We start from the raw sequence: 23,060 nt of genomic DNA, 5'->3' as shown, positions 1-23,060 counted from the left end.
CATGGCTATGTTCTCGCATGGAGAACATGAACCATTCATAAAACGCTACCTGCGTGTGATCGCAGCCCAGGCACACAAGGCAGCTCTTATGACCATCTTTATAGGAAGGGCATCTTTATAAAGACGCATCCTGAAATGGACGTTCAACGCAGCTGTGTATTGCTCTTTTAGAGAAACTCTTAGGAAAATATTCTCTTTTAAAAGCGCTGTCGAAGCGCCCAGGGACAAAGCTGCACTGCTGTTCCATTATAATTCATTACAAGCATTGAGTGAGGATGTGCTACCAGCATAACTATCAGATTTTGTGATTATGGTGTGAGGCTGTACTAAGCCCTAACCCTACCCCAAACCCTAAATCTATGCAAATTTAACGTTGGTAGCACATCCTGATAGGTAATATATATTTTTAGGACACCGTCCCTGAATACGTCTAATCAAACTCTTTCCCTCTCCCTTTTCCTTCCCCTAGTCTCTCCCAGGGCTCCAGAAAGGCAGGGAAGACCTGCCGGCAAGCACGGCTGGAAGGGCAGCGCCCGCCCTTCCAGGAAGGGAGGGGAGTGCATCATGCCGGGGGTTTCCCAAGCCTGAGTAGCTTGATGGAGGAGTGTGACGAGGAGGAGTGCGGGGCCGGGCCGTGGGGACATACTGAATCAGGCTAATCAGCCAGGAGGGGGAAAAAGACGAGCCGGAGGCACCCTTTCAAGAGAGAGAAAGACGGAAGCAGACGCATGTGTGTCTATTAGTTTATGTTTTATGTTGTTTTCAATCAATTTATATCATTAAACCTTTATGTTGACTGTTCGGCCAGTTCCCACCTCCTGCTCACCTGTTCTGATACTGTTACAATGCCATAATACATAATATAAATAATCAGTGTGCATATATGTATACTATAAATAAGTTATATCTGGATAGCTGTTAAGTTTGTATTTTATGAGAGATTTAAACACTCTTGACTGTTACATTTCACATCATTTTATTAATATCTGAATTTTATGAATATGTAAATAGTGGGTGGGATTAATGCAATATATTGAAACCTTACACTGAATGGGATGAACAGTGTTTTCAGTAGATATAAAAGTCAGTGTCGAGTCAGTCAAGGAAGGTAGAAAGCCAAACTGGAAACTAGAATATACCACAGAATCAAAGTGGTCTTTTGATGAAGCACCTGCAGTGAACAACTGGGACAGACTACATATGAGGATATAATTGATAGCGAAAATGTTTAAGAATGGCATGATATACGACAGCCGAGACATCCTGTATTGCTTTCCAAACAACAATTTTTCATGTATCAGAGAAGTCAAACCTGAAGTGGAGTACATAGTTTTGTACATTTTTGTTTTTTCACTCTCAGTGTTCACTGTGTTTCTGAACCTGCTGGTGATCATCTCCATCTCTCACTTCAAGCAGCTCCACACTCCAACCAACCTGCTCATTCTCTCTCTGGCTGTTGCTGATCTGATTGTGGGACTGATTGTTATACCACTAATGGGCATCAGATTTATAGAATCATGCTGGTACTTTGGAGAGGCATTTTGTTCTGTGTTTTTATTTTTTGTTTTTATGGTTGTTTCTGCATCTCTTGGTAATTTAGTTTTTATATCTGTAGATCGTTACATTGCTGTGACAGACCCTTTGAGATACACAGTAAGAGTCACAAATAATAAAGTTATTTTTTGTTTAATTATGAACTGGCTATGTTCAACCACATATTCTGTCATAATCTTATCCAATTCTTTGTTCTATCCAGAGACACAAGACAGATGTTACGGAGACTGTACAGTTTCTTTTAAATTTGAACATGTTGTCACAGATCTCATTGTCACTTTAGTTGCCCCCTGTTCTGTAATCATGTCTATATATGTGAAAATCTTCTGTGTTGCAAAATATCAGGCCAAGGTTGTAAATTATGTTACTGGAGTCAGCAGGTCACAAAGAAAGGCAGCAAAAACATTGGGGATTGTGGTAGTGGTTTACTTTATGTGTTGGCTACCGTACTACATTGTGATCCTTATTGAAGGAAATGAGTCAACAGAATCGGTTGAATTTAATATAACATGTTGGATTGTGTACATGAATTCCTGTATGAATCCTCTCATTTATGCACTATTTTATAGATGGTTTAGAAAATCAGCTAAACACATTCTGACTCTAAAAATATTTAAACCATCATCAGAATACTTAAATCTGTTTCCAGAAGATCTGTGATCAGTTTATAATGAATCTGTTCAAGAAATTATCTATACATTTATTGATGATAATATTGTTTGAGGCACAAATAGAGTACAAATGTGTGCCTTTTCATTGTAAGTTTGTCTAAATACCTGTATTTGCCATGTATGTTTTTTTTGACAAAATTTGCAGCCGCTCAAAGTGATTTTACTGTTCAACCACTTGTATTCACTGTTGTTACTCAGAGCATATTCTGGTGAAACCATCATTGTCATATCTTTAAAAAAAAATTGGATTCTGAGCTTAATTATTACAATAAATGCTGGCCTAATGTGCTATCACAGTACACAAAGTAATTCCGTGTTTATTCTTTTCTTTCTCCCATTAATCTTTCTAAACACTGTATATGACATTATTTATCACCAGAATAATGGCCAAGTGTCAGTGCTATGATCAGGTATTGGAGCTTTTTCATCCAACTGCTTATTTAAAAAAATCTAACTAAAAATACATCTTAATTTATCACACGATCAATGACTGGTTGGATTTATTTTCAAGACATTTACCAAACCTTGCAAAGGATGATTCCCCCTGTGAATGAGGCAACCTGGGGTTTAAGGAGCACTCAGTAAGTTTTTATTTATGCTGCATGCTCTGGCCTATATGACAGTGACCTTTGACGTACTGATGCAATTATGAAATGCCCTATTTAATGCAAGCGAAAATGTCCAATTGAGGGTACTGAGATTACATTTGCAGTATTGAGGTGGTGATCTAAATATGGCCCCCATGAAGCAAGCCTGTGACAAGGAGGAGGGTGTGACAGGCCGTGATGGAGCATGCATGACAGCATGCACCGTTTCTGAACCTGCTGGTGATCATCTCCATTTCTCACATTATGAAGCTCCACACTCCAACCAACCTGCTCATTCTCTTTCTGGCTGTGGCCGACCTGCTTATTGTACTTTTTGTCATGCCCTTCGATGGCATTAAGTTGATTGAGATGTGCTTGTACTTAGGAGATGCTGTCTGTGGACTGTTTGTAAAAATCACTGGTCTGCTTCTCTCAGCATTTTAGTAATTTAGTTTTTAATCAGCGTACGTCTGTCACCCTGTACTGTGCATAGAAAATAACCGCAACAAAAATTTTAATGATCATCTGTATTTGCTGATTTTGCTTGTCAGAATTCAATATTAGTTATGTAATTAGTAGCGCATATTTGGACATTTCAAACAGAACAGACATGTGTTATAATGTCTAACACATGTTTCTGATTGCATTAAGCACTGGGGAGAGAGATAAAAAGAGACCATGCCAGAAATGAGGAGAAGCGCTACCAGTCAGAGAGAGACTATACAAAACCTGAAGCTAATGAGTCTGATGCTGAAAAGCGATTTTGAGTTTGTTTATTAAAAGTTATACCTTTTGAATTGAAGCCCAAGTTTCCATGTCCTCCTCCCTCCTATCGCTGAACATTACATGGTGCATCTTGTTACTCCTGTGTGTTATCTTAATGGCATATCTCGCCATAAGGGGACACTGTTGTGGGAGCAGTGTGGAAGTAGCACCCCTCTTCGGGGGAGGGAGGAAGAGTTTTTTAGGTTGTGTGGTTGTTCCTGGGTTTGGGGGAAAGAGGCAATAAAAAAGTGTTTGAACTAAACGTGGAGTTATCTTTTGAGCTAACATTGGTAGCAGAGGATGGCTGCTAACTACAGGGTTCCACCAACGTTTGAAGAAGGAGAACCCTACGAAAGTTGGAAGAATGAAGTCAACATTTGGACCAGAGTTACCGATTTGGAAAAAAAAAAACAAGCTCTTGCCGTCGCCCTGGCGCTATCAGGAAGGGCGCGGGATACAGCGATGGAAATTCCGGTAGATGATCTAAATAAAGACACTGGAATGACCACTTTGTTAGTGAAACTGGATGCTTTGTTCCTTAAAGAGGAAAAGGACAGGATCTACGATGCTTACTCAGATTTCGACCGGATTATGAAAGAAGCGAACATGTCCATGGCGGACTATATTATTGATTTCGAACAGCGCTATTCTCGGATGAAAATGTACAACATGGAGCTACCCGACGCAGTTTTAGCTTTTAAGCTTTTGGATACTGCGTGTTTGGATACGACGGATAGGCAGTTGGCTCTAACTGCATGCACTGACTTAACTTATGCCTCGATGAAGTCCGCTCTGAAGAGAATATTTGCCGGAAAAACGAGCGCGGCAGCACAAAGTATTAGCCAGGAGTCCGTGTTTGTGACGGAGCAGCGACGGCAGAAAAGTAAGTCCTGGCAGCAAAGCGCTCACCAGAAAACTCCACAGCCCGGTACTAACCCGCTAGATAAGTACGGACGGCGATCGAAATGTGCAGTGTGCCAAAGTACATATCACTGGGTCAAAGATTGTCCGCATAAAGGTGAGAGTGTTAAGATTACAGAAGATAAAACTGACATGGAAGAGTGTAATATTACTCTGTACACCAAAGAATCACCGACAGATGCAGAAATATTCATGACCGAATGTTATGGCTCAGCAATAATAGACACTGCTTGTACTAGGACAGTCTGTGGACAAGAGTGGCTTGACAACTACAGTACTGTGTTACAGAAGAAAAGTGTAAAGATGATGAAAGAAACAGAAGCAGAAAGTCATAGGCCTTTCAAGTTTGGAGATGGAAAAGTAGTTTACTCAGGAAAAAGAGTCAAGATTCCTGCAAAGATTGGCAACATGAAGTGTAATATTGAAACAGAAGTGGTACCTGTAAACATCCCCCTGCTTTTGAGTAAGACATCATTAAAAAGGGCAGGGACCGTTCTGGACATGGAAAATGTAAAACTGTGCTGTCATGACAGCCGGTCAAACTAGACTTTACAAGCTCTGGACATTATTGTGTGAACATTGTGGACAATGAAAATAAAAATCCTGCTCACTCTGATCAGATATTAACTGTTGAAGATGAAATATTGTCAATCACAGACAAGATGAACACAAGTGAGAAGATGAAAGTTTTGGAAAAGCTTCATAAACAGTTTGGGCATGCCTCTGCAGACAAACTACTAAGACTGATGGATAATTCTGGCAACAAGGACGCAGAATGCCCCAGCCTGTTGCAAAAGATCATAAACCAATGTGAAGCATGTCAGAAATACTGTAGAACCAAACCAAAACCTGCTGTCGGATTACCACTGGCATCTACGTATAATGAAACAGTTGCTATAGATTTGCACGAGCTTGAGCCAGGGGTCTGGTACCTACACATTATTGACCAGTTTACTCGTTTTAGTGCTGGTAGTGTCCTCACCACCAAGAGGGCTTCTGAAATTGTCAAGCATTTTATCCACGATTGGATTAGTGTACATGGCCCACCGCAAAAGCTATTCAGTGACAATGGTGGCGAGTTTAATAATGAAGAAGTGAGAGACATGGCCGAGAACTTTAATATTGAAGTTAAGACAACACCTGCCTACAGCCCCTGGAGCAATGGACTGTTGGAGCGTCATAATCAAACCCTAACTGAGATCATTATGAAAGTGAAAGCTAGTACTGAATGTGACTGGAGCACTGCAATGGACTGGGCCTTGATGGCAAAGAACTGTATGCAAAGTGTCCATGGGTACAGTCCACATCAGCTGGTGTTCGGGCAGAATCCTAATCTGCCCTCAGTGTTAATAGACAAAGCACCGGCTCTAGAGGGGACTACCAAGAGTGAATGGGTTGCTAAGCACATTTCAGCCCTGCATGCTGCAAGAAAGGCTTTTACAGAAGCTGAATGTTCGGAGAGGATACGGAGAGCTCTAAAGAAACAGTTACGGCCCACTGACGAGCGATACTGAACCTGGAGATAAGGTTTATTACAAACGAGTGGACTGTCCAGAATGGAAAGGGCCTGGAGTGGTCATTGGACAGGATAGTGCAGTTGTTTTTGTCAGACATGGAGGCACCTGTGTCAGAGTGCACCAACTAAGGTTAAGAAAAGTTACTCATGAAAATGAAGAGCCTCAGATTGTCTCTGAGGAGAATAACCAAGGACAACGTACAGTGGACATCATTGAAGAAGAGACAAATGTAGAAAACGCAGAGAATGATCCTTTACCTGCTGTTGAAAATGCAGAAGCAGAGAGACCAGACATTGGAAACATTAACATAAAGACTGGACAAATTGTGACATTTAGAAACCAAGCAAGTGGTGTTTCACAAACAGCAAAGGTGCTAGGACGTGCTGGAAAAGCCAATGGAAAATATAAGAACTGGTATAACTTGGAGCTACTTGAGCCTGCGGAGGTAGCTGGTAACAGTGAATCAGCAGATCTGTCACAATTAGAGGATCTTCGTGTCCAGAAAGAGGCTTCAAATTCGGATACACACGAGGATGTTTTTGTGACTAAGGATGTGTCTTTTGATGAAGCAAAAGAAAAGGAAATACAAAATTGGAGACAGAACGAGGTGTTTGAAGAAGTTGAGGACAAAGGACAAAAGTGCGTCTCCACTCGATGGGTGTGCACTTTGAAAGAGACTGAAAATGGATTAGTTCCCAAAGCAAGACTTGTTGCACGAGGATTTGGGGAGCTACAAGTTTCTGAGCTGCAAAAGGACTCGCCGACTTGTGCCTCAGAGTCATTGAGACTTCTAGTGGCAGTGTTATGTCAAAGACAATGGGAACTTCACTCAATGGACATAAAATCTGCCTTCCTACAAGGCATGGAGCTGTCCAGAGACATTTTTATCAAACCACCACTGGAGGCCAATGGCACAGGGACACTTTGGAAACTAAGAAAATGTGTGTATGGTTTAGCTGATGCCTCATTGTATTGGTATAACAGAGTTAAAAGCATTATGACTGAAGCAGGAGGTATTGTGTCTAAGGTTGACCCTGCAGTTTTCTACTGGCTTGATGAGGACATGAAGGTAACTGGTGTACTTGCTTGTAACGTTGATGATTTCATATGGGGAGGTTCACAGCTGTTTTCAGAGAGTGTCATACCTTACCTTAGGTCAAAGTTCAATGTAGGTCGTGAAGTTCACAATAACTTTTCCTATGTGGGTGTGGATTTTGTGACTTTGGGTAAGAAGGTACAAATACACCAAATGACATACATTCAGCACCTACAGCCCATACATATCACACCTTCACGAGCAGCAGAGTCCGCTTCACCTCTCACAGAAGAGGAGAGAGAACAACTTAGGTCAAAGATAGGTCAACTTCTGTGGGTTGCTAGACAGAGCAGGCCTGATGTCATGTTTGATGCAAGTAATTTGGCATCTTGTCTCAAACAAGCTACAGTTCAGAACATTAATGAAGCTAACAGGGTAGTCTGTAAACTCAAGACCAAGTCAGTTCAGTTGAATTTTCAACAGCTTGGGAAAGACAGTAACTTAAAAATGGTTACATTCACTGATGCATCGTTTGCAAATCTTTCAGATGGGGGTACTCAAGGTGGGTACTTCATTGTTTTGATGGGTGAAAATGGGCAGTTCTCTCCAATTTCATGGCAATCTAAGAGAATTAAGAGAGTTGTCAGAAGCACTCTTGCAGGTGAAACGCTTGCTATGTCTGAGGGGATTGATAATGCAATTTTTTTGTCAACTCTGTTTTCTGAACTGAATGCTGGTTGTACTGTTTCTCCTGTACCCATAATCTGTGTCACCGATAATTTCTCTCTTGTAGATGCACTGAAGTCTACTAAGTTTGTTGCTGAGAAAAGACTGCGTTTGGAAATCAGTTCGATAAAAGAACTGATCCAAACTAAGAGGGTTGGTCAAGTGTTATGGTCTGAAACAAAAGATCAACTTGCAGACTGTCTTACAAAAAAGGGAGCTTCCTCAACCTCACTTCTTAAGGCTCTCTATGAAGGATGCTGGACTGTTAAATGAACTCAAGCATGAGTTTCCCCTCCCTTTACTAATAACCTTTTATGTTATATTGTTGTTCTTATTTAATACACCATGACAGGTTAGCTGGTCGTTTTTTTTGTTTGTTTTTTTCTCTTTAAAGAGAGGGAGATTGTTACACCTGTGTGTTATCTTAATGGCATATCTCGCCATAAGGGGGCACTGTTGTGGGAGCAGTGTGGAAGTAGCACCCCTCTTCGGGGGAGGGAGGAAGAGTTTTTTAGGTTGTGTGGTTGTTCCTGGGTTTGGGGGAAAGAGGCAATAAAAAAGTGTTTGAACTAAACGTGGAGTTATCTTTTGAGCTAACACATCTTATCACGTGGATTGTTGACCGTGTTACCATGGAGACATAGCACGTGTGGAGGCTTCACGCTACCCTCCACGGCATCCGCGAACAACATACCACGTGTCCCACCGAGAGCGGAAACAACATTATAGCAACCATGAGGAGGTTACCCGAAGTTTCCATGTCCTCCTCCCTCCCATCGCTGAACATTACATGGTGCATCTTATCACGTGGATTGTTGACCGTGTTACCACGGAGACATAGCACGTGTGGAGGCTTCACGCTACCCTCCACGGCATCAGCGCACAACATACCACGTGTCCCACTAAGAGCGAAAACAACATTATAGCAACCATGAGGAGGTTACCCCATGTGACTCTACTCTCCCTAGCAACCAGGCCAATTTGGTTGCTTAGGAGACCTGGCTGGAGTCACTCAGCACGCCCTGGATTCGAACTTGCGACTCCATGTGTAGTAGTCAGCGTCTTTACTCGCTGAGCTACCCAGGCTCTCCGAGAGTGCTTCTTTGGAATGCAAGTAAAGGAAAGTTCAGTGAAGAGGATATCTGAGAGCTGCTCTTATATTAGGAATTGTTGTGACAGTGTATCTGCTTTGCTAGATTCCATATGATACGTCTTCTATTGCAGAAAAATCTGTAATCTCCTCCACCGTGTCAAATTTTCTTACATGGACTTTGTAGGCTAATTTGCATCTGAATCTGCTTATCTATGCTTTGCTTTACAGCTGGTTAAAAATATCAGTCAAATATATATTGTCTCTTATAATTTCTAAGCCATTAATTATGATTTTTGTAAGTGTTGATTAATTTTTTTCCCTGAACTGATACAGTGAGGACAATTCCTGATATAACTCAACATTGTAAATATAGCATTGCACATGCCAAAGAATCAACAATCATTTTTATAGCTATATTTTTGTCAGTGTGTTTAGTGTCTAGCTCTATTATTTTTTATAGTGTGTATCGTGTATAACTGTGTATATTGTTTGTACTTCTACTCCTACACAAGAACAGGTTTGATGGTAAAACTTACTGCTGTCCTAATGTGGCTGTAAAAAGTGACTGCATTTTCTTTATGCTGTGTTTATATGAGTTACTGCAACCAAGGCCCCAAACATGTGACCTATGGCGAGAGAAAGATAGAGATGTATGTAAAACAGTTAAAGGATGGGCAAGGAGGTGGCGAGAACCGGCTTGTCAACATAAATAATAATTTAATAAGAAACTTAAAACACAACATAAACAAACACACATGCGGACATGCCCGTAATTCTCTCTCTCTCGAACCATCGTCACCGGCCGCCTTTATCCCTCGCGCGCCTCATCAGGCCGATTGGGGACCGGGCGCGCGATATTCCGACCCGGCCCCACCCCACACCCCTCCGCTCCACACTCCTCCCGGCGTTATCTCAGGACGGGGTTCCACTGGCATGACGTACACCCCCCCCCCATCCCTGGGGCAGGGTGTATCCCCGCCCTAGGAGGAGACAGGAGGGGGAAAAACAACAAAATAGGCGAGGGAAAAGGCCAACACGGTGCGAAAGGGAGAGAGAGAGGAGAGAGAGAAAAAGCTCACTCACCGGTTCTCTGATGTACCGTTGCGTGGTCCTCGAACACTCCTCCACACTCAGGCGCACGACAGCCACTCCAACCCCAGGCGAACCGGAGTGAAACCGTCGACCCCCAGCGGGTAGAACGCGCCTCCGCTTTTCTGGCGGCAAATGGGGACACTCCTCCGCCCCTGGCAGCGGCTCTACCGCTCCGGGTGGTCGGAGAGTTTCTTCCCTCCTCCCCTCGCGGACAGCAGTCTCCCTCGACCCCTCTGCGTCTCTGGGGACGGCAGGGCACTCCTCCGCCCCCGGCAGCGGCTCCCTCGCTCCAGGCGGTCGGGGTATCCAGTCCCCACTTGCCCCGCGGACGACGGCCGTAATAAGAAACTTAAAACACAACATAAACAAGGGGACATGCCCGTAATTCTCTCTCTCTCTCAAACCATCGTCACGGCCGCCTTTATCCCTCGCGCGCCTCATCAGGCCGATTGGGGACCGGCGCGCAATATTCCGACCCGGCCCCACACCCCTCCGCTCCACAATGCATTTCCAAACAAGTTGCAATTATTTAATAAAACAAATAACAAATACATCTATTTGTCAATTGGAAACACCATGAAACCCTCTCATATCACACCCATGTACTGAGACAACAAATAATTAGTCCTTAACAGAAGTCCTTAGAGTATCACGCATTTGTACATGAAAATGAAATATAATTTCAGCTTTAAAACGTCTCAGTCCCCTATGTTGCTCCTTATGAACTGCCTCAAATTAATATTCTAGATTTTTACAGGTGCTGATTGGTAAATTAATTGCATTGTCTCCAAAAATATAAAAGCTGAATCTCATGATAATTTTTCCTGACATCAGAGTAAATAAAAAGAAGAAAGACACTTATATGACAAGTTAAAATAACAACTTTTTGTTTGTGTGAGGCCAATCAAGTTTTTTTTCTTGTTTTTTTTTTGGGGGATTAATACTAGAATATTCAAGGCTGTTACTCCCTAAATGAACAGTGCAGTATCTCTTTGGTGCCAACCTGTTTGAGAACCCCTCTCTTCCTTTTAAAAACACCAGGCTGGGGCCCCTTTTGCCACATTGAAGGCCTATATGGTCTAATGGAGTACTAGTTGGGTGAATAAGGGCAAAGTAGGACATTTTTTGACTTTTTACATTTCCTTGTACTTTTAATTATTAACCAATTGCCAAATAATCTGATGGTATACCTTTATAGAAAGCTTGGAGTGTTTCCTACCTGAGTCAAAAGCTTTTGACCAGATCACTAATTCTGTTCAGCCAATACTGGTAAAGTGGGACACTTGTATCGTCAAAGTGGGATATTAACAAGCTAGGCATTGGTCTTTATTAATTTATTTTGTTTAAAAAATGGACTTATAGACATAAAGATTAAAAAGAAATCAACTTCTGCTTAAAATGTCCATTAAGTTTAACCCTTTGAAATGTTTTTAAATATTAGTGTGCAACATTTTGTAAACATGGGACAAAATTTCCTCTATAAAGACAAACATAGTTCAGTATTTAAATATAGGATAATTTTGCTCAACAGACCTGAGGCTGAAAGATTAATATAAAACCTCAGAAAGTATGCACAACATCAACACAAAGGTGCAGGTGCTCAGCTATCTTCATTTAACATCAAATTAGGAAACAAAAAAGTGAATTACTTCCCAAAGATTAGTTTAGGAATTGTTTAACCAAGGAAGTACATATAGATATAATGAGGATAAAGCTTATGTCCCACTTATATTCATCAAGTACTAATATTCATTTCCAAAAAATTTTATTGGCCTCTCCCAAACAGAAAGTCACTGTGTTAACTTGTCATAGTTGTCTTTTTTTTATTTAAATGTTTAATTTTATTTACTCTCATGTCAGGAACAATTACCATATGATTTGACTGTATTATGTTCATGATGAACATGCAATTAATTCAGGGCTTCATGCTATATTTTCATAGGGAAAATACTGTATGTAATGACATTGCTAATTGGCTGGTAGCACCAAAAAATACAATAAAATAAAATAAAAAGATGTACAGTCCCAAAGCCTTCAAGACAAAAATGTTTTATGTTTAAGCAAGGCTTTGAAGAGACCCCAGAAATTGGTCACTGGTAGCACATATTCTTTAAAAGAAAAAATGTGAATGGTGTTTTTATCTTAATGTAGTAAAACAATTGTCTAAATTTACAAAAACATTTAAAAAGACATGCGCAAATGTATGCTTTCCTTTAAATCTTAACCAGATAATAGGTTTTCAGTTCACAATTGATTTTTTTATTTTATTTTACATTTCAGTTTCTTTATGTACTAAGTCCTGTTCCTTACATAGGACATTAGGTAAAATATGGATCCTAAATAATAATTAATGCAGCAAACACAAAGTAAAAAAAATATAAATGCTGAATATTCTTTGGTTCTTAGAATGATTTTGGCATTACGAGATAAAGACCTGTAATATTCTGTGTGTTTTGGCATAAACTGTAATAGATAAAAACTTAGGAGCAGTAATATTGGACATTTGCAAAAGACATTTCATTCACTGGTCACAGAAAAACATCATATAAACCAGACGTTATTATTGAAGATGCTCAGTCACACTTAGATCCTTGTGCTGTTTGTTAGAAAAACACTCCACCTCTTTTGCTCCCTAGCGCTTGCTACGGCAGTCACTTGGTTGTCTGTCAGCATGCCACATAATATTAAACTAATTATTGGGAAAAGGATACATGCAAAGCTTTATAATAACTTTTATTATAGATATCTTCTAGCACCACATTTACTTGTGTACAATTGTTTTTGTTAAAGTATAACAGTATATTGTCTTTAAAGGTTTTATCATACAGCTGTTAATGGTATTGTAACTGATAGAAAAGGTTTGGATTGTGACACCCCATTTTTAGGGTTTTCGGTGCAACATGAAAATAATAGTGACTAATGACTAGATGCAAAAAGGCAGAAATTTTAGTAACTGATTTAGTATTAAAATAGTTGCGATTGAGTTCCAGGCCAGGCCATGCCAAAATAACAAACATAAAGCAAACTACATCACCAAATCAGTAATCTTTTAATTTATTTGTATATATTTGCACAAACTTACAGTAAGTACTCTCGTCTCCCACCTGTTTTGTCTCCCATCTCATTGCAGTTTAAAAGTAACTTAGTGAAATCTTTGTCATGGCTTTGGAGTTACAGATAATCACTTATCATTTACCTCTGGAAACAGACTTAAATATTGAGATGATGATTCAAATATTTTCAGAGACAGAATGTGTTTAGCTGATATTCTGAACCATTGATAAAACAATGCGTAGATAAGGGGATTCATACAGGAATTCATGTACATAATCCAACACATAACGTTCATTATAGCTGATTCATTTGAGTTAAACCCTGGAACAAGAGAGACTATGTAATATGGGATCCAACACAAAAGATATACTGTAATCACAATCCCTAATGTTTTTGCTGCCTTTTTTTCTGACCTGCTGACATTTGTGACAGAGTTTATAAGCCGAGCTTGATATTTTGCCACACAGAAAATCTTCCCATATAAAGATATGATTACAGAACAAGGGGCCAATAAAGAAACAATTAGGTCTGTTATAACATATTCAAATTTGACAGTAACAATACAGTCCCCGTAACAGATGCTTTGGTTGTCTGAATAGAAGATAGCTTCATATAGCATAATAACAGAATAAATGGCAGAACATAGCCAGTTAATAATGATACAAAAAACAGCTTTTTTGGTCGTGACTTTTGTTGAATATTGCAGAGGATCTTTCACAGCAATAAAACGATCTATAGATATGAAAACTAAATTACCAAGAGATGCTGAAACAACAGTATATATAATAAATGGAAATAAGGAGCAAAATGTCTCTCCAAAGAACCAACATGTCTCAATATATCTGATGCCCATTAGTGGTATTACAGTCAGTCCTACGATTAAGTCAGCCACAGCCAGAGAGAGAATGAGCAGGTTGGTTGGAGTGTGGAGCTGCTTGAAGTGAGAGATGGAGATTATCACCAGCAGGTTCAGAAACACAGTAAAAACGGATGCGAATGAAATGAAGATGTACAAAACAAAGTATTCCGCTCGTGGCTTGATTTCTTTGATGCACGACGAGTTGTTGTTTGGATAGCAGTAATCAATTCCTTGATTGTCTGCATCTGCCATTCCCATGTTAAACATTATAATTATCAGAAAGTCTTCAAAATGATATAGAGTCTTCAGAGGAACATTTTAAAGCTGGTTGTTGTTGATGTTCAAGCTTGTTATATTGGTATCTGCTCATAACTGGCAGAATTGTAGATTCATTTATATTAAGGAAAACTGCCATTACCTAGAAGGTTTATTAATATTGGAGCATTAGACCTGCCCATAAACTAAATATTCATAAGCATTGAAAGGCTGATTGTATAGTGTATAATATTTAAAGTTACAAATGGCAAAAAGTTAAATGGTTAAATCTTATGCTTTCATTTCCAATACACTAGGAATGGGCATTATTGAGTAATTTTGTACTCTACAACTCTAACACACACACAACAAAGAGTAATTTATTACACATAAATAAAATGTAAGTTAAAATTAACGAGTGTGACATGAATGTGAAATTAAAATTTTGTTTTATTTACAAACGTTACCAAGAACGATTTCAAGATAATCTAACTTCAGCAAACTACTGTATGTTTTCCTTTCAGGAAAAAATAATAAACAATGTGCAATAACAAATATAGAAAAAAATAGCAAAACATCTTAACTTACCCAGAGCTTACATAGAAACGTATACTGACGGCATTAAGGTATTGCACATGTATATTGATGTATCTACATCAAGACTATAACATTTTCATAATTTCACATGTTATATTATTCAGAAGAGCAAGTGGGGAATGTTGGCTTTTTATGAATTACACTGTGTTTTCATGTACATAAACACATTCTGGTCTGAAAAGCTTCCAATTTTCTTGTACCGCTTCATATTTTCTTTCCACCATAAAAGAAGATCCTTGTCTGCTTTCGACCTTAACATACATTTTCCTCTCAAGGCCTGGTTCTTGATTCAGAGTAATATAGGGCTCTATTTTCGAGAGTGCGCAAAGTGCAGCACTACTCTTAACGACCATGCACAATGTCTTATCGTTTTTATCTTATATCTTATAATTTTCGTGCCAGCGTAAAGCACACGTGGCTGTTGGTGGGAGTGTTTGTGTTATTGTGGGTGTATGCGCGCAAACTGTGGGTGTATTGTAAGTTCACGAAGTGGCACAAAGCACAATTTGCTATTTTCCTGAGAAATAGGCAGGGTTGGGGAGTAATGAAATATATGTTATGGGATTATGTATTTAAAATACAAAATATAAGTAACTGTATTCCAATACATTGGTATTTAGAATACAGTTACTTTAAAAGAGTATTTTGATTACTGTATAAGAGATTACTTTGCATTTTATTTTCATTTGTTTCATTTAATATTTAGTCCTTTCAAATGGAAAACATTTATACATATAAATGATGCGATCCAAACTGTATTTAAACAGTGGTGAGACACTTTCTTATGATGTGTTACATTCATACGAGCAGACAGAGAGGTAAGTTTGAAGTAAGTTTGGAGCAGAAAAATTAGAAATAAACCTTGTGTAAATTGTTAGCTTTACGCTTAGCTAAAATGCTATTTCTAGCCATTTTTACATGCACGTTACCAGACACAATCATATTTTTTAATCAAGAAAATTCACGTTGGATCATAATTAATTTTTTTCTAGTAAAACCTTTAGGCAAACCTTTAGGGCAAAAATGTTGTTCTTGATAATTATTTTTTGTATTTTTTTCCTGTTAAAATATCTAAAAATCCTTAAATATATATTTTAAAAACAACACTGCATAAGATATTTTGGTTTTTCAGAGAATGTATTTTTAACATAGGTATTTTGTCTTACTGTACTGGCAGTTTTTCTGGTCAAAACAAGTGAAAAAATCTACCAGTGCTGAAGAAGTAATCCAAAGTATTTAGAATACGTTACTGACCTTGAGTAACGAAATATGTTACAAATTACATTTTATAGCATGTGTTCTGTAATCTGTAATGGAAAACATTTCAAAAGTAACCCTCCCAACCCTGGAAATATGTAATTGCGCTAAGACGTTTGAAGATGGTCGCTTTGGCATGTAAAATACCTGCCCGCTCCTGTGTCAGCAGTAAACGTACATGGCTCAGTGCATGGCGTGATTTAAATTGGACCCATAGTGTCGCTTCTTCGATGGCTGGAGCCATCTTAACGCTATCATACGCATCGGGGAAGGCGATCTTTCCCAGTTTTCCTATTCTTTCAGGGGGGAAAGACCCTGCGGAGACCACACCTGCCCAGACTGGGGGAGGAAAAGAGTGGTGAAATGCATCACATGGACTTTTAGGTCACATGTGGAGAATGATGCGGTGGTAGATCCTACATCATTGGGAGGGAGGAGTTGCTACAAACACAGTGACCGGGGGTCCGTGAGGACTGCCCAAGGGAGACGTAGGTCCGCTCACAAAGGGACAGTACCGCGGAAAATACATACAGAGGGAAAAGTCCACGTGGGATCCCGTCCTGTGGAGCACCTATTCCAGTACAGAGTAAATTGAGTATCCGCATTGGTCTTGGTCGGCGAATTCCTCCGCTGAATTCGCAGACCAGAGGGCTAGGGAGAAGTCATCCAAGGAGCCGAGTTTGTGGGATCTCCTGGGGTAAAAGCGCACAGTATTACCTCAGTGGAGGGGAACGGCGCTAGGTGCAGGCGGTTCACCCTGTCAGTTTGTCAGCGTGTACCGAGTTCTACTGGCTCGGACCTGAGAAAACACAGGACGAAACCGACTCAACCCTGAAATTGTAAAATCTCGCAAAGGTATTGGGTGTTGCCCAACCCGCTGCTCTGCATATGTCTGCTAGGGAGGTGCTCCTGGCCAGTGCCCATGAGGATGCAACACTTCTTGTTGAGTGTGCTCGGACCCGCAAGTGGGGGGACACGGCTTGGGTGCGATAGGCCAACGTAATGGTGTCCACTACCCAGTGGGAAAGCCTCTGTTTGGTGACAGCGTTCCCTTTCCGCTGTCCACCAAAGCAGACAAAGAGCTGCTCAGAACGTCTAAAGCTCTGCGTGCGGTCCAAGTAGATATGCAAAGCATTTACCGGACACAGCAATGAAGGGGATGCCTCCTCCCGGGGCAGCGCTTGCAGGTTCAATACCTGGTCCCTGAAGGGAGTGCCTTGGGCGCGTAGCCCGGTCGTGGTCTTAGGATCGCATGAGTGTTTGCCGGACCGAACTCCAGGCAGGTGTCGCTGACAGAGATCGCTTGCAGGTCCCCAACCCTTTTGATGGAGGCGAGCGCGATCAGGAGGGCTGTCTTCAAGGAGAGGGCCCTGAGTCCGACTGATTCTAGCGGCTCGAAGGGGGGTCTCTGAAGGCCCGAGAGGACCACTGAGAGATCCCAGGAGGGGAACAGGCTTGGCTGGGAGGGATTTAACCTCCGGGTGCCTCTTAGAAACCTGATAATTAAGTTGTGCTTACCCAAAGTCCCTGTTTTTACTACGCTTTCAAAACAGTTTGCAAAGTGAAAATACATGGCCGTAAAGTCCCTATTGAAGTCTACCAGCAACAAGGTTAATCGAGTGCTGTATATTTTGACCAGTAGAGGGGATGCTCGCTATAGCAGCTTTAAGTCATTCATCTTCCTTTACTGATTACTTGTTCGTGCCAGTTTTGCCATTAAAACTGGACCAGGGATCAAGCGCAATTGAAAAGAATCTAGCAACAAGCAATGTTATAAAGAAGTTATATTGTTATGTATTATATAAAATTAATGCATTAAAAATATGAATACACCATTAATGACAAAAATAAATTAGATGTATAATAAAGTATGTGCAAAGAACAACAATAAATTTAAGTAAGCACATTACAGCTTAGATTACATTGTGCCTTGTTGGGAAACAAGTGACTAAAATAAAGCACCATGATGCATAAGTGTTGATCAAAATAAAAGGCATAATTAAGAAAAACATGTCCATAGGTGATACCATACCATCGATGCGCGAGGTCAACAAAGGCTATCCCATCTGGTCCGAACTAACAGAAGGGCTAGTGTGGCACAAATCACAGAAAATGTTAATGATGGTTATGGGAGAAATGTTTCACAGACCTGTCAGAGTGCTCATGATGGCCTCTGTTCAACGTCAAATGCACCTGGGCACACAACTGGACACTGGAGCAGTGGAAGTAGGTCGTCTGGTCCAGTGAATACCATTTTCTTTTACATCACATGGACGGCCATGTACGTGTGCGCCGTTTACCTGGGGAAGTGATGGCACCAGGATGTACTGTGAGAAGACGACAAGCCGGTGGAGGGAGTGTGATGCTCTGGCCAATGATCTGCTGGGAAACCCTGGATCCGGCCATTCACGTGGACATCAATTTAACATGTACCACCTACCTAAAAATTGTTGCAGACCAGGTACACCCCTTCATGGCAATGGTATTCCCTTATGGCAGTGGCCTCTTTCAGCACAATAATTTGCCCTGCCACACTGCACACATTGTTTGGGAATAGTTTGAGGAACATGATGAAGAGTTTAAGGTGTTGCCCTGGTCTCCAAATTCCCCAGATCTCTATTCCATTGAGCATCTGTGGGATGTGCTGGACCAACAAGTCCATTCCACAGTGGTTCCACCTCGCAACTTACACTTAGTAGTTTAAGAAAAGCGCTATATAAAATGTAACGTTAATTTATTCATTCATTCATTCAAGGGTCTTGTAGAGTCCATGCCTCGGCGAGTCAGCACTGTTTTAAGTCTTGTTTTTATCAGTTGAGGAACATTTCCAAGGTGAGACATGTTTTGAGTTTTAGGGATACAGAGAAGCTCACACATGCTTTTATTTAATCTCGCCTTATTATAATGCCCTGTTTTCAACTTTAAATCAATGCACTTTAGCTTTGCATTGGTTACCAATTCATTTTAGGGTTGATTTTAAGATTTCTTTAATTGAATACTGTATAAAGCAATACATGGTTTTGCACAAGAATATTTAGCAGAACTTTTAAGACCTTACGAAACAGTTAGACCTCTTAGATGTTCTTGTCGTGAACTGTTGGCTTTTCCAAGATCCAGATGCAAAACTAAAGGTGATAGAGTGTTTTTAGTGAAGGCCCCTTTATTATGGAACAGCCTGCCCTGGTATATTAGATCTATTGATTCTGTGTCTGTTTTTGAGTCTCTTTTAAAAAGTCATTTGTATAGACTTGCTTTTACTACATTGTGAATCTTAGGTTTTACCCTGTGTTTTACTGAAGGCGTTTTGTGAAGCTCTTTGAGCTAAATTACTAAATTATATTACAGTAAAGTTATTATTAACCCCTGTCTGAATCCCATTATATGTTCTCTTTCACCACCGTTTTAAAGTATGATGATTAAACCATATCTTAATTCTTAAAATATTGAAGCCAGCATCCTCTCTGGTCAACATTTTTACAGATAATTCGTGATTTTTAAAGAACCTCTGCTGTTTATTCTCTCTCTGGCTGGGGCCGACTTGCTTGTTGGACTTATTGTTATACCCACAGAGGCATGATCATTGTGTTTGTTGTGTGAGTAGTGGACGTTGTTGACACTTTAATTACACTTCCATTTGACTTTTGGATTACCGGTAGTTTAATGGAAAGACAAATGATTAAATTACTCGTTCATCAAAACAAAACAGAACATCAAAACCTCTGAAGAGAGAAAAAGCTATTGCATCAGTGTATTGTGTGTGTTTGCCTGTGTTTATTTGACACCTTTAATGAACAGTTCACACCTTTAATGGAAGGTTCAGTTTAGGATCACAGCATAACAAATCATTGCAATTATATTTAGGCCCTAGAGTTCTCACATGTTTTAAAACTTCATTAAGATTAAACAGCCTAAAGAAAAGACCCATGTGACTTTTCCTTGAGAGAGACCAAGCCCACATTTCTTCCAATAATATTAATTTCTTCCATTAAGGTGGTTTGGATGGCCAAACTAACTTTATTTGTTCAGGCCTTACCCCTACTTTTGCTGTACTGTGTGTAGCTCTATGGCAGGGGTCTTCTGGATAATCCACTTATCAGTACCCTCTTTTCCCTCAACTGTCCAGTTTGCTGAAGGGAAATGTTGGATGCTGGTGGCAAGCACAATGTCATTGTCATTACAAAACTAACTAAATTCAGCTGAATTGTACTGAATTGCAGGCCTTGCATGTCACTGAACAGTTCTTAGGAAGAAGAATGGCATTAGCCTATGTCCAAAAGAATATGTTGTGGCCATACTTTTTTTTAAAGGAATACTTCTCACCCTAAATGAAAATTCTGTGTAGATGCACTCACACTCATGTAGTGCATGCAAGTAATATGTTTATTTTGGATCAGACTTTGGTAACTTTATTTTAAGGGTCCACAATAATGTAGTAGTTAAGCATAAATAAGGCATTAATTAATAATGAATTGATTGTTTAGTAAGGCTATCTAAGCCATAAGTTACAACTTATTAAATGTTGAAAGATCCCACAATAATGCTCTAGTTAAGCATGAATAAGGCAGTAATTAAGAATAAACTGCATGCTTAGTAAGACGTCTAAGCCATCATTTACAACTAATTAAATATCCTATTTCTGTAGAGAAAGTCTTGTAGTTAATGCTTTCTGAGACCCATCAAATATCAAGTTTACTAACCAGTATAAAGCCAGTAAATCATGGTAAGTAGGACTGGCTTTACAAAGCTGTTACTTATAAATTGCTAATATCTTGTAATAAAGACAAAATGACTCTTGTCAAACAACTTGTTCTAAAGTGAAAGAAATACTTACTTGGTTTTGCATTTATTAGGTGGTAATTCAAGTATTTTACTAAGTTGTTACTAACAGGGCCGGCTCTGTAAATCTGGGGGCCCTAAGCAGGAAATTTTGGGGCCCTGCCTTGCAGTGAATAATGGAGTTTTGCCACCGCAAACCAGTAACTGTATACAATCTAACCCCAATTTAACAAATCTTCAATAAAGTTGTTGCATATACTACAGGTGTTGCTGGAGTCTCGATCTTTGAACTTCTTTTCCCTTTTCCACACTTTAAAAAGAGGGAGAAGTTAGACCAGTAATTTCTTTGCTTCCTTCTAAAGTGATTTAAACATACTTGCATTGATGTATCAAAGAGATTACAAATTCTACAAAAGATTCAAGTTTGAGTTGGTATTTATTTTTTTATATATTCCAACTACAAAAACACTATTTTCAGCTGAACAATCATTAGCCAAATAAATGTGCATATAAAATGCAATGAATGATAAATTAATTAATCAAATAAATAAGCAAATAATATAAATAAGAAAAAAGGAAGAAAATAAGTCTAAACCCCCAAAAAACACAAACTTTCACTTCACCCCATCTGCTTTTTATTCCCTGTTCCTTCTAATGAATTTTTCTCTCAGAATGTGTGTCTTCTTGCTTTTTGAGATGCAATACATTCTTACCTAAAATGTACCACAAATCCATTTTGCTTTTAGATATCTTGTATCGATCATCATTCAATAATGTTTCAGAGAGGACACAGAGTGTTTTAGCTTAACAATATATAAAATATTTCATATTAGTATATAGATTAATGTTTATTAATAATCTTTAATTACATATTCAATAAAGACCAGAAGAAAAAGCTTGTATTTAACCGCTTTATTTTAAACTTCATTTTGATTTTGACTGTCAGATTATTGCCCTTTCTCTTTTTTTTTACTTTTTTACCGGCGACTACCATCTGTAGTTAGGGGGCCCCCTAGTGGCGGCGGGGCCCTAAGCAGCCGCTTAGTTCGCTTATAGGGAGAGCCGGCTCTGGTTACTAATGAACTGCTAAAATGTTAAAATGAAGACAATGTTGCTTCCAGTTCTAAACTCAAACTTTTACTTGCACAAGTTATTGATTTGATTGACATGTTTTAGGTGATTACAATATTTTCAGTAAAGATTTGACTATTTTATAGATATTTATTATCCCTTAACCTTACCCCTAAACATAACAACCACAATTTAACAATAAAGTAAACATAAGCAGATTAATGTAGTGATCATTTTTGTTACAAAATACAAATGTATATATATTTTAGAGCTGCTTGTCCCACCCCTGCATCTAAATCTAACCTTAAAAATGTCTTAACCATATAAAAAATATAACAGTCAGATAAATGTAATCGCAAACTTTTATCAGAAAATGGCAAAATTCAGTACAAAAGTAGAACGACAATATGCTACATTCCAGGTTCTCCCTGATGGCATATATTAGCTTTGTGTGAGGTAAAGAGAGAGAAATGTAAGTTATTAATAGCTGAAAATCTTCTCCTGATGCACACCTTGAAGAGGCTGTCATATTTCATTCAAACCAAAACATCACGGAAGTGATAGAACACGGCAGGTCACGAAACACCTGAGAGCCAATGAGCATTCTACATCACTGCCGTTATAGTCATATCCATGTGATCAGCCCCCAATACCATACATAAATCAAAATTTTGATCTAAATCGCACTATGCATGCCGAAGATATGAGAGCACTTCCTCTTTTTCATTTTTCGCCATTAATTTATCGCCTTGCCATGGGAACACCCTTTGAAATATCAAAAATCTGTTCGCAATTTAGCATCTTCAATGTCTTGGCATGATGTTGGCCATGTTTGGTGCCTGACACATAAATCCCCTAGGAAGAGTATTTCTAATTCCAGAGCATGCATTTTTCAAACAATGCAACGTGGCAGACTTCCTGTTGGCAGAGCCTATGACTATGAGGGTAAAAGTTGTCCAGCTTGATGAGATCAATATGTGTACAATGTTTGGTGACTGTAGGTAAAAAGGAATGTGCTACAGAGCCTCCCAAAAATCCAGTTTCAAGAGGCCAGCAGAGAGCCCCCCCCTTGACCCCCCATGTGAACTTTTACCAAGCTCTAATGCCCGACGTTTTTGATGTGTGCACATTTATAGGAGTTTTTGAGCATGTTAAATGACCCAAAAGCCCCTGAAACCTTGAAAAGAAGAATGTTAACAGTAATCCTTAGGAAAACAATAGGGCCTCCA

General features: G+C 39.5%; 2 protein-coding genes across 2 annotated transcripts; one reads left to right on the top strand and one right to left on the bottom strand.

Moving 5' to 3' along the window:
- The first annotated feature begins 1,239 nt into the window (after positions 1-1,239).
- Positions 1,240-2,214, top strand: LOC127635666 (trace amine-associated receptor 13c-like). Its single transcript, XM_052115852.1, has one exon. The coding sequence runs from the start codon at positions 1,240-1,242 to the stop codon at positions 2,212-2,214; it is 975 nt and encodes a 324-aa protein (XP_051971812.1).
- Positions 2,215-13,143: 10,929 nt separating this feature from the next.
- On the bottom strand, positions 13,144-14,142 carry LOC127635663 (trace amine-associated receptor 6-like). The gene has a single exon (XM_052115850.1). It carries the CDS (start codon positions 14,140-14,142, stop codon positions 13,144-13,146), a length of 999 nt encoding a protein of 332 aa, XP_051971810.1.
- Positions 14,143-23,060: the final 8,918 nt, after the last annotated feature.

Source organism: Xyrauchen texanus, chromosome 43, assembly GCF_025860055.1.
Source record: "Xyrauchen texanus isolate HMW12.3.18 chromosome 43, RBS_HiC_50CHRs, whole genome shotgun sequence".
Classification (NCBI taxonomy): Eukaryota; Metazoa; Chordata; class Actinopteri; order Cypriniformes; family Catostomidae; genus Xyrauchen; species Xyrauchen texanus.
Note: the sequence above shows the minus strand (reverse complement) of the source record. Positions and strands in the feature narration are given on the sequence as shown.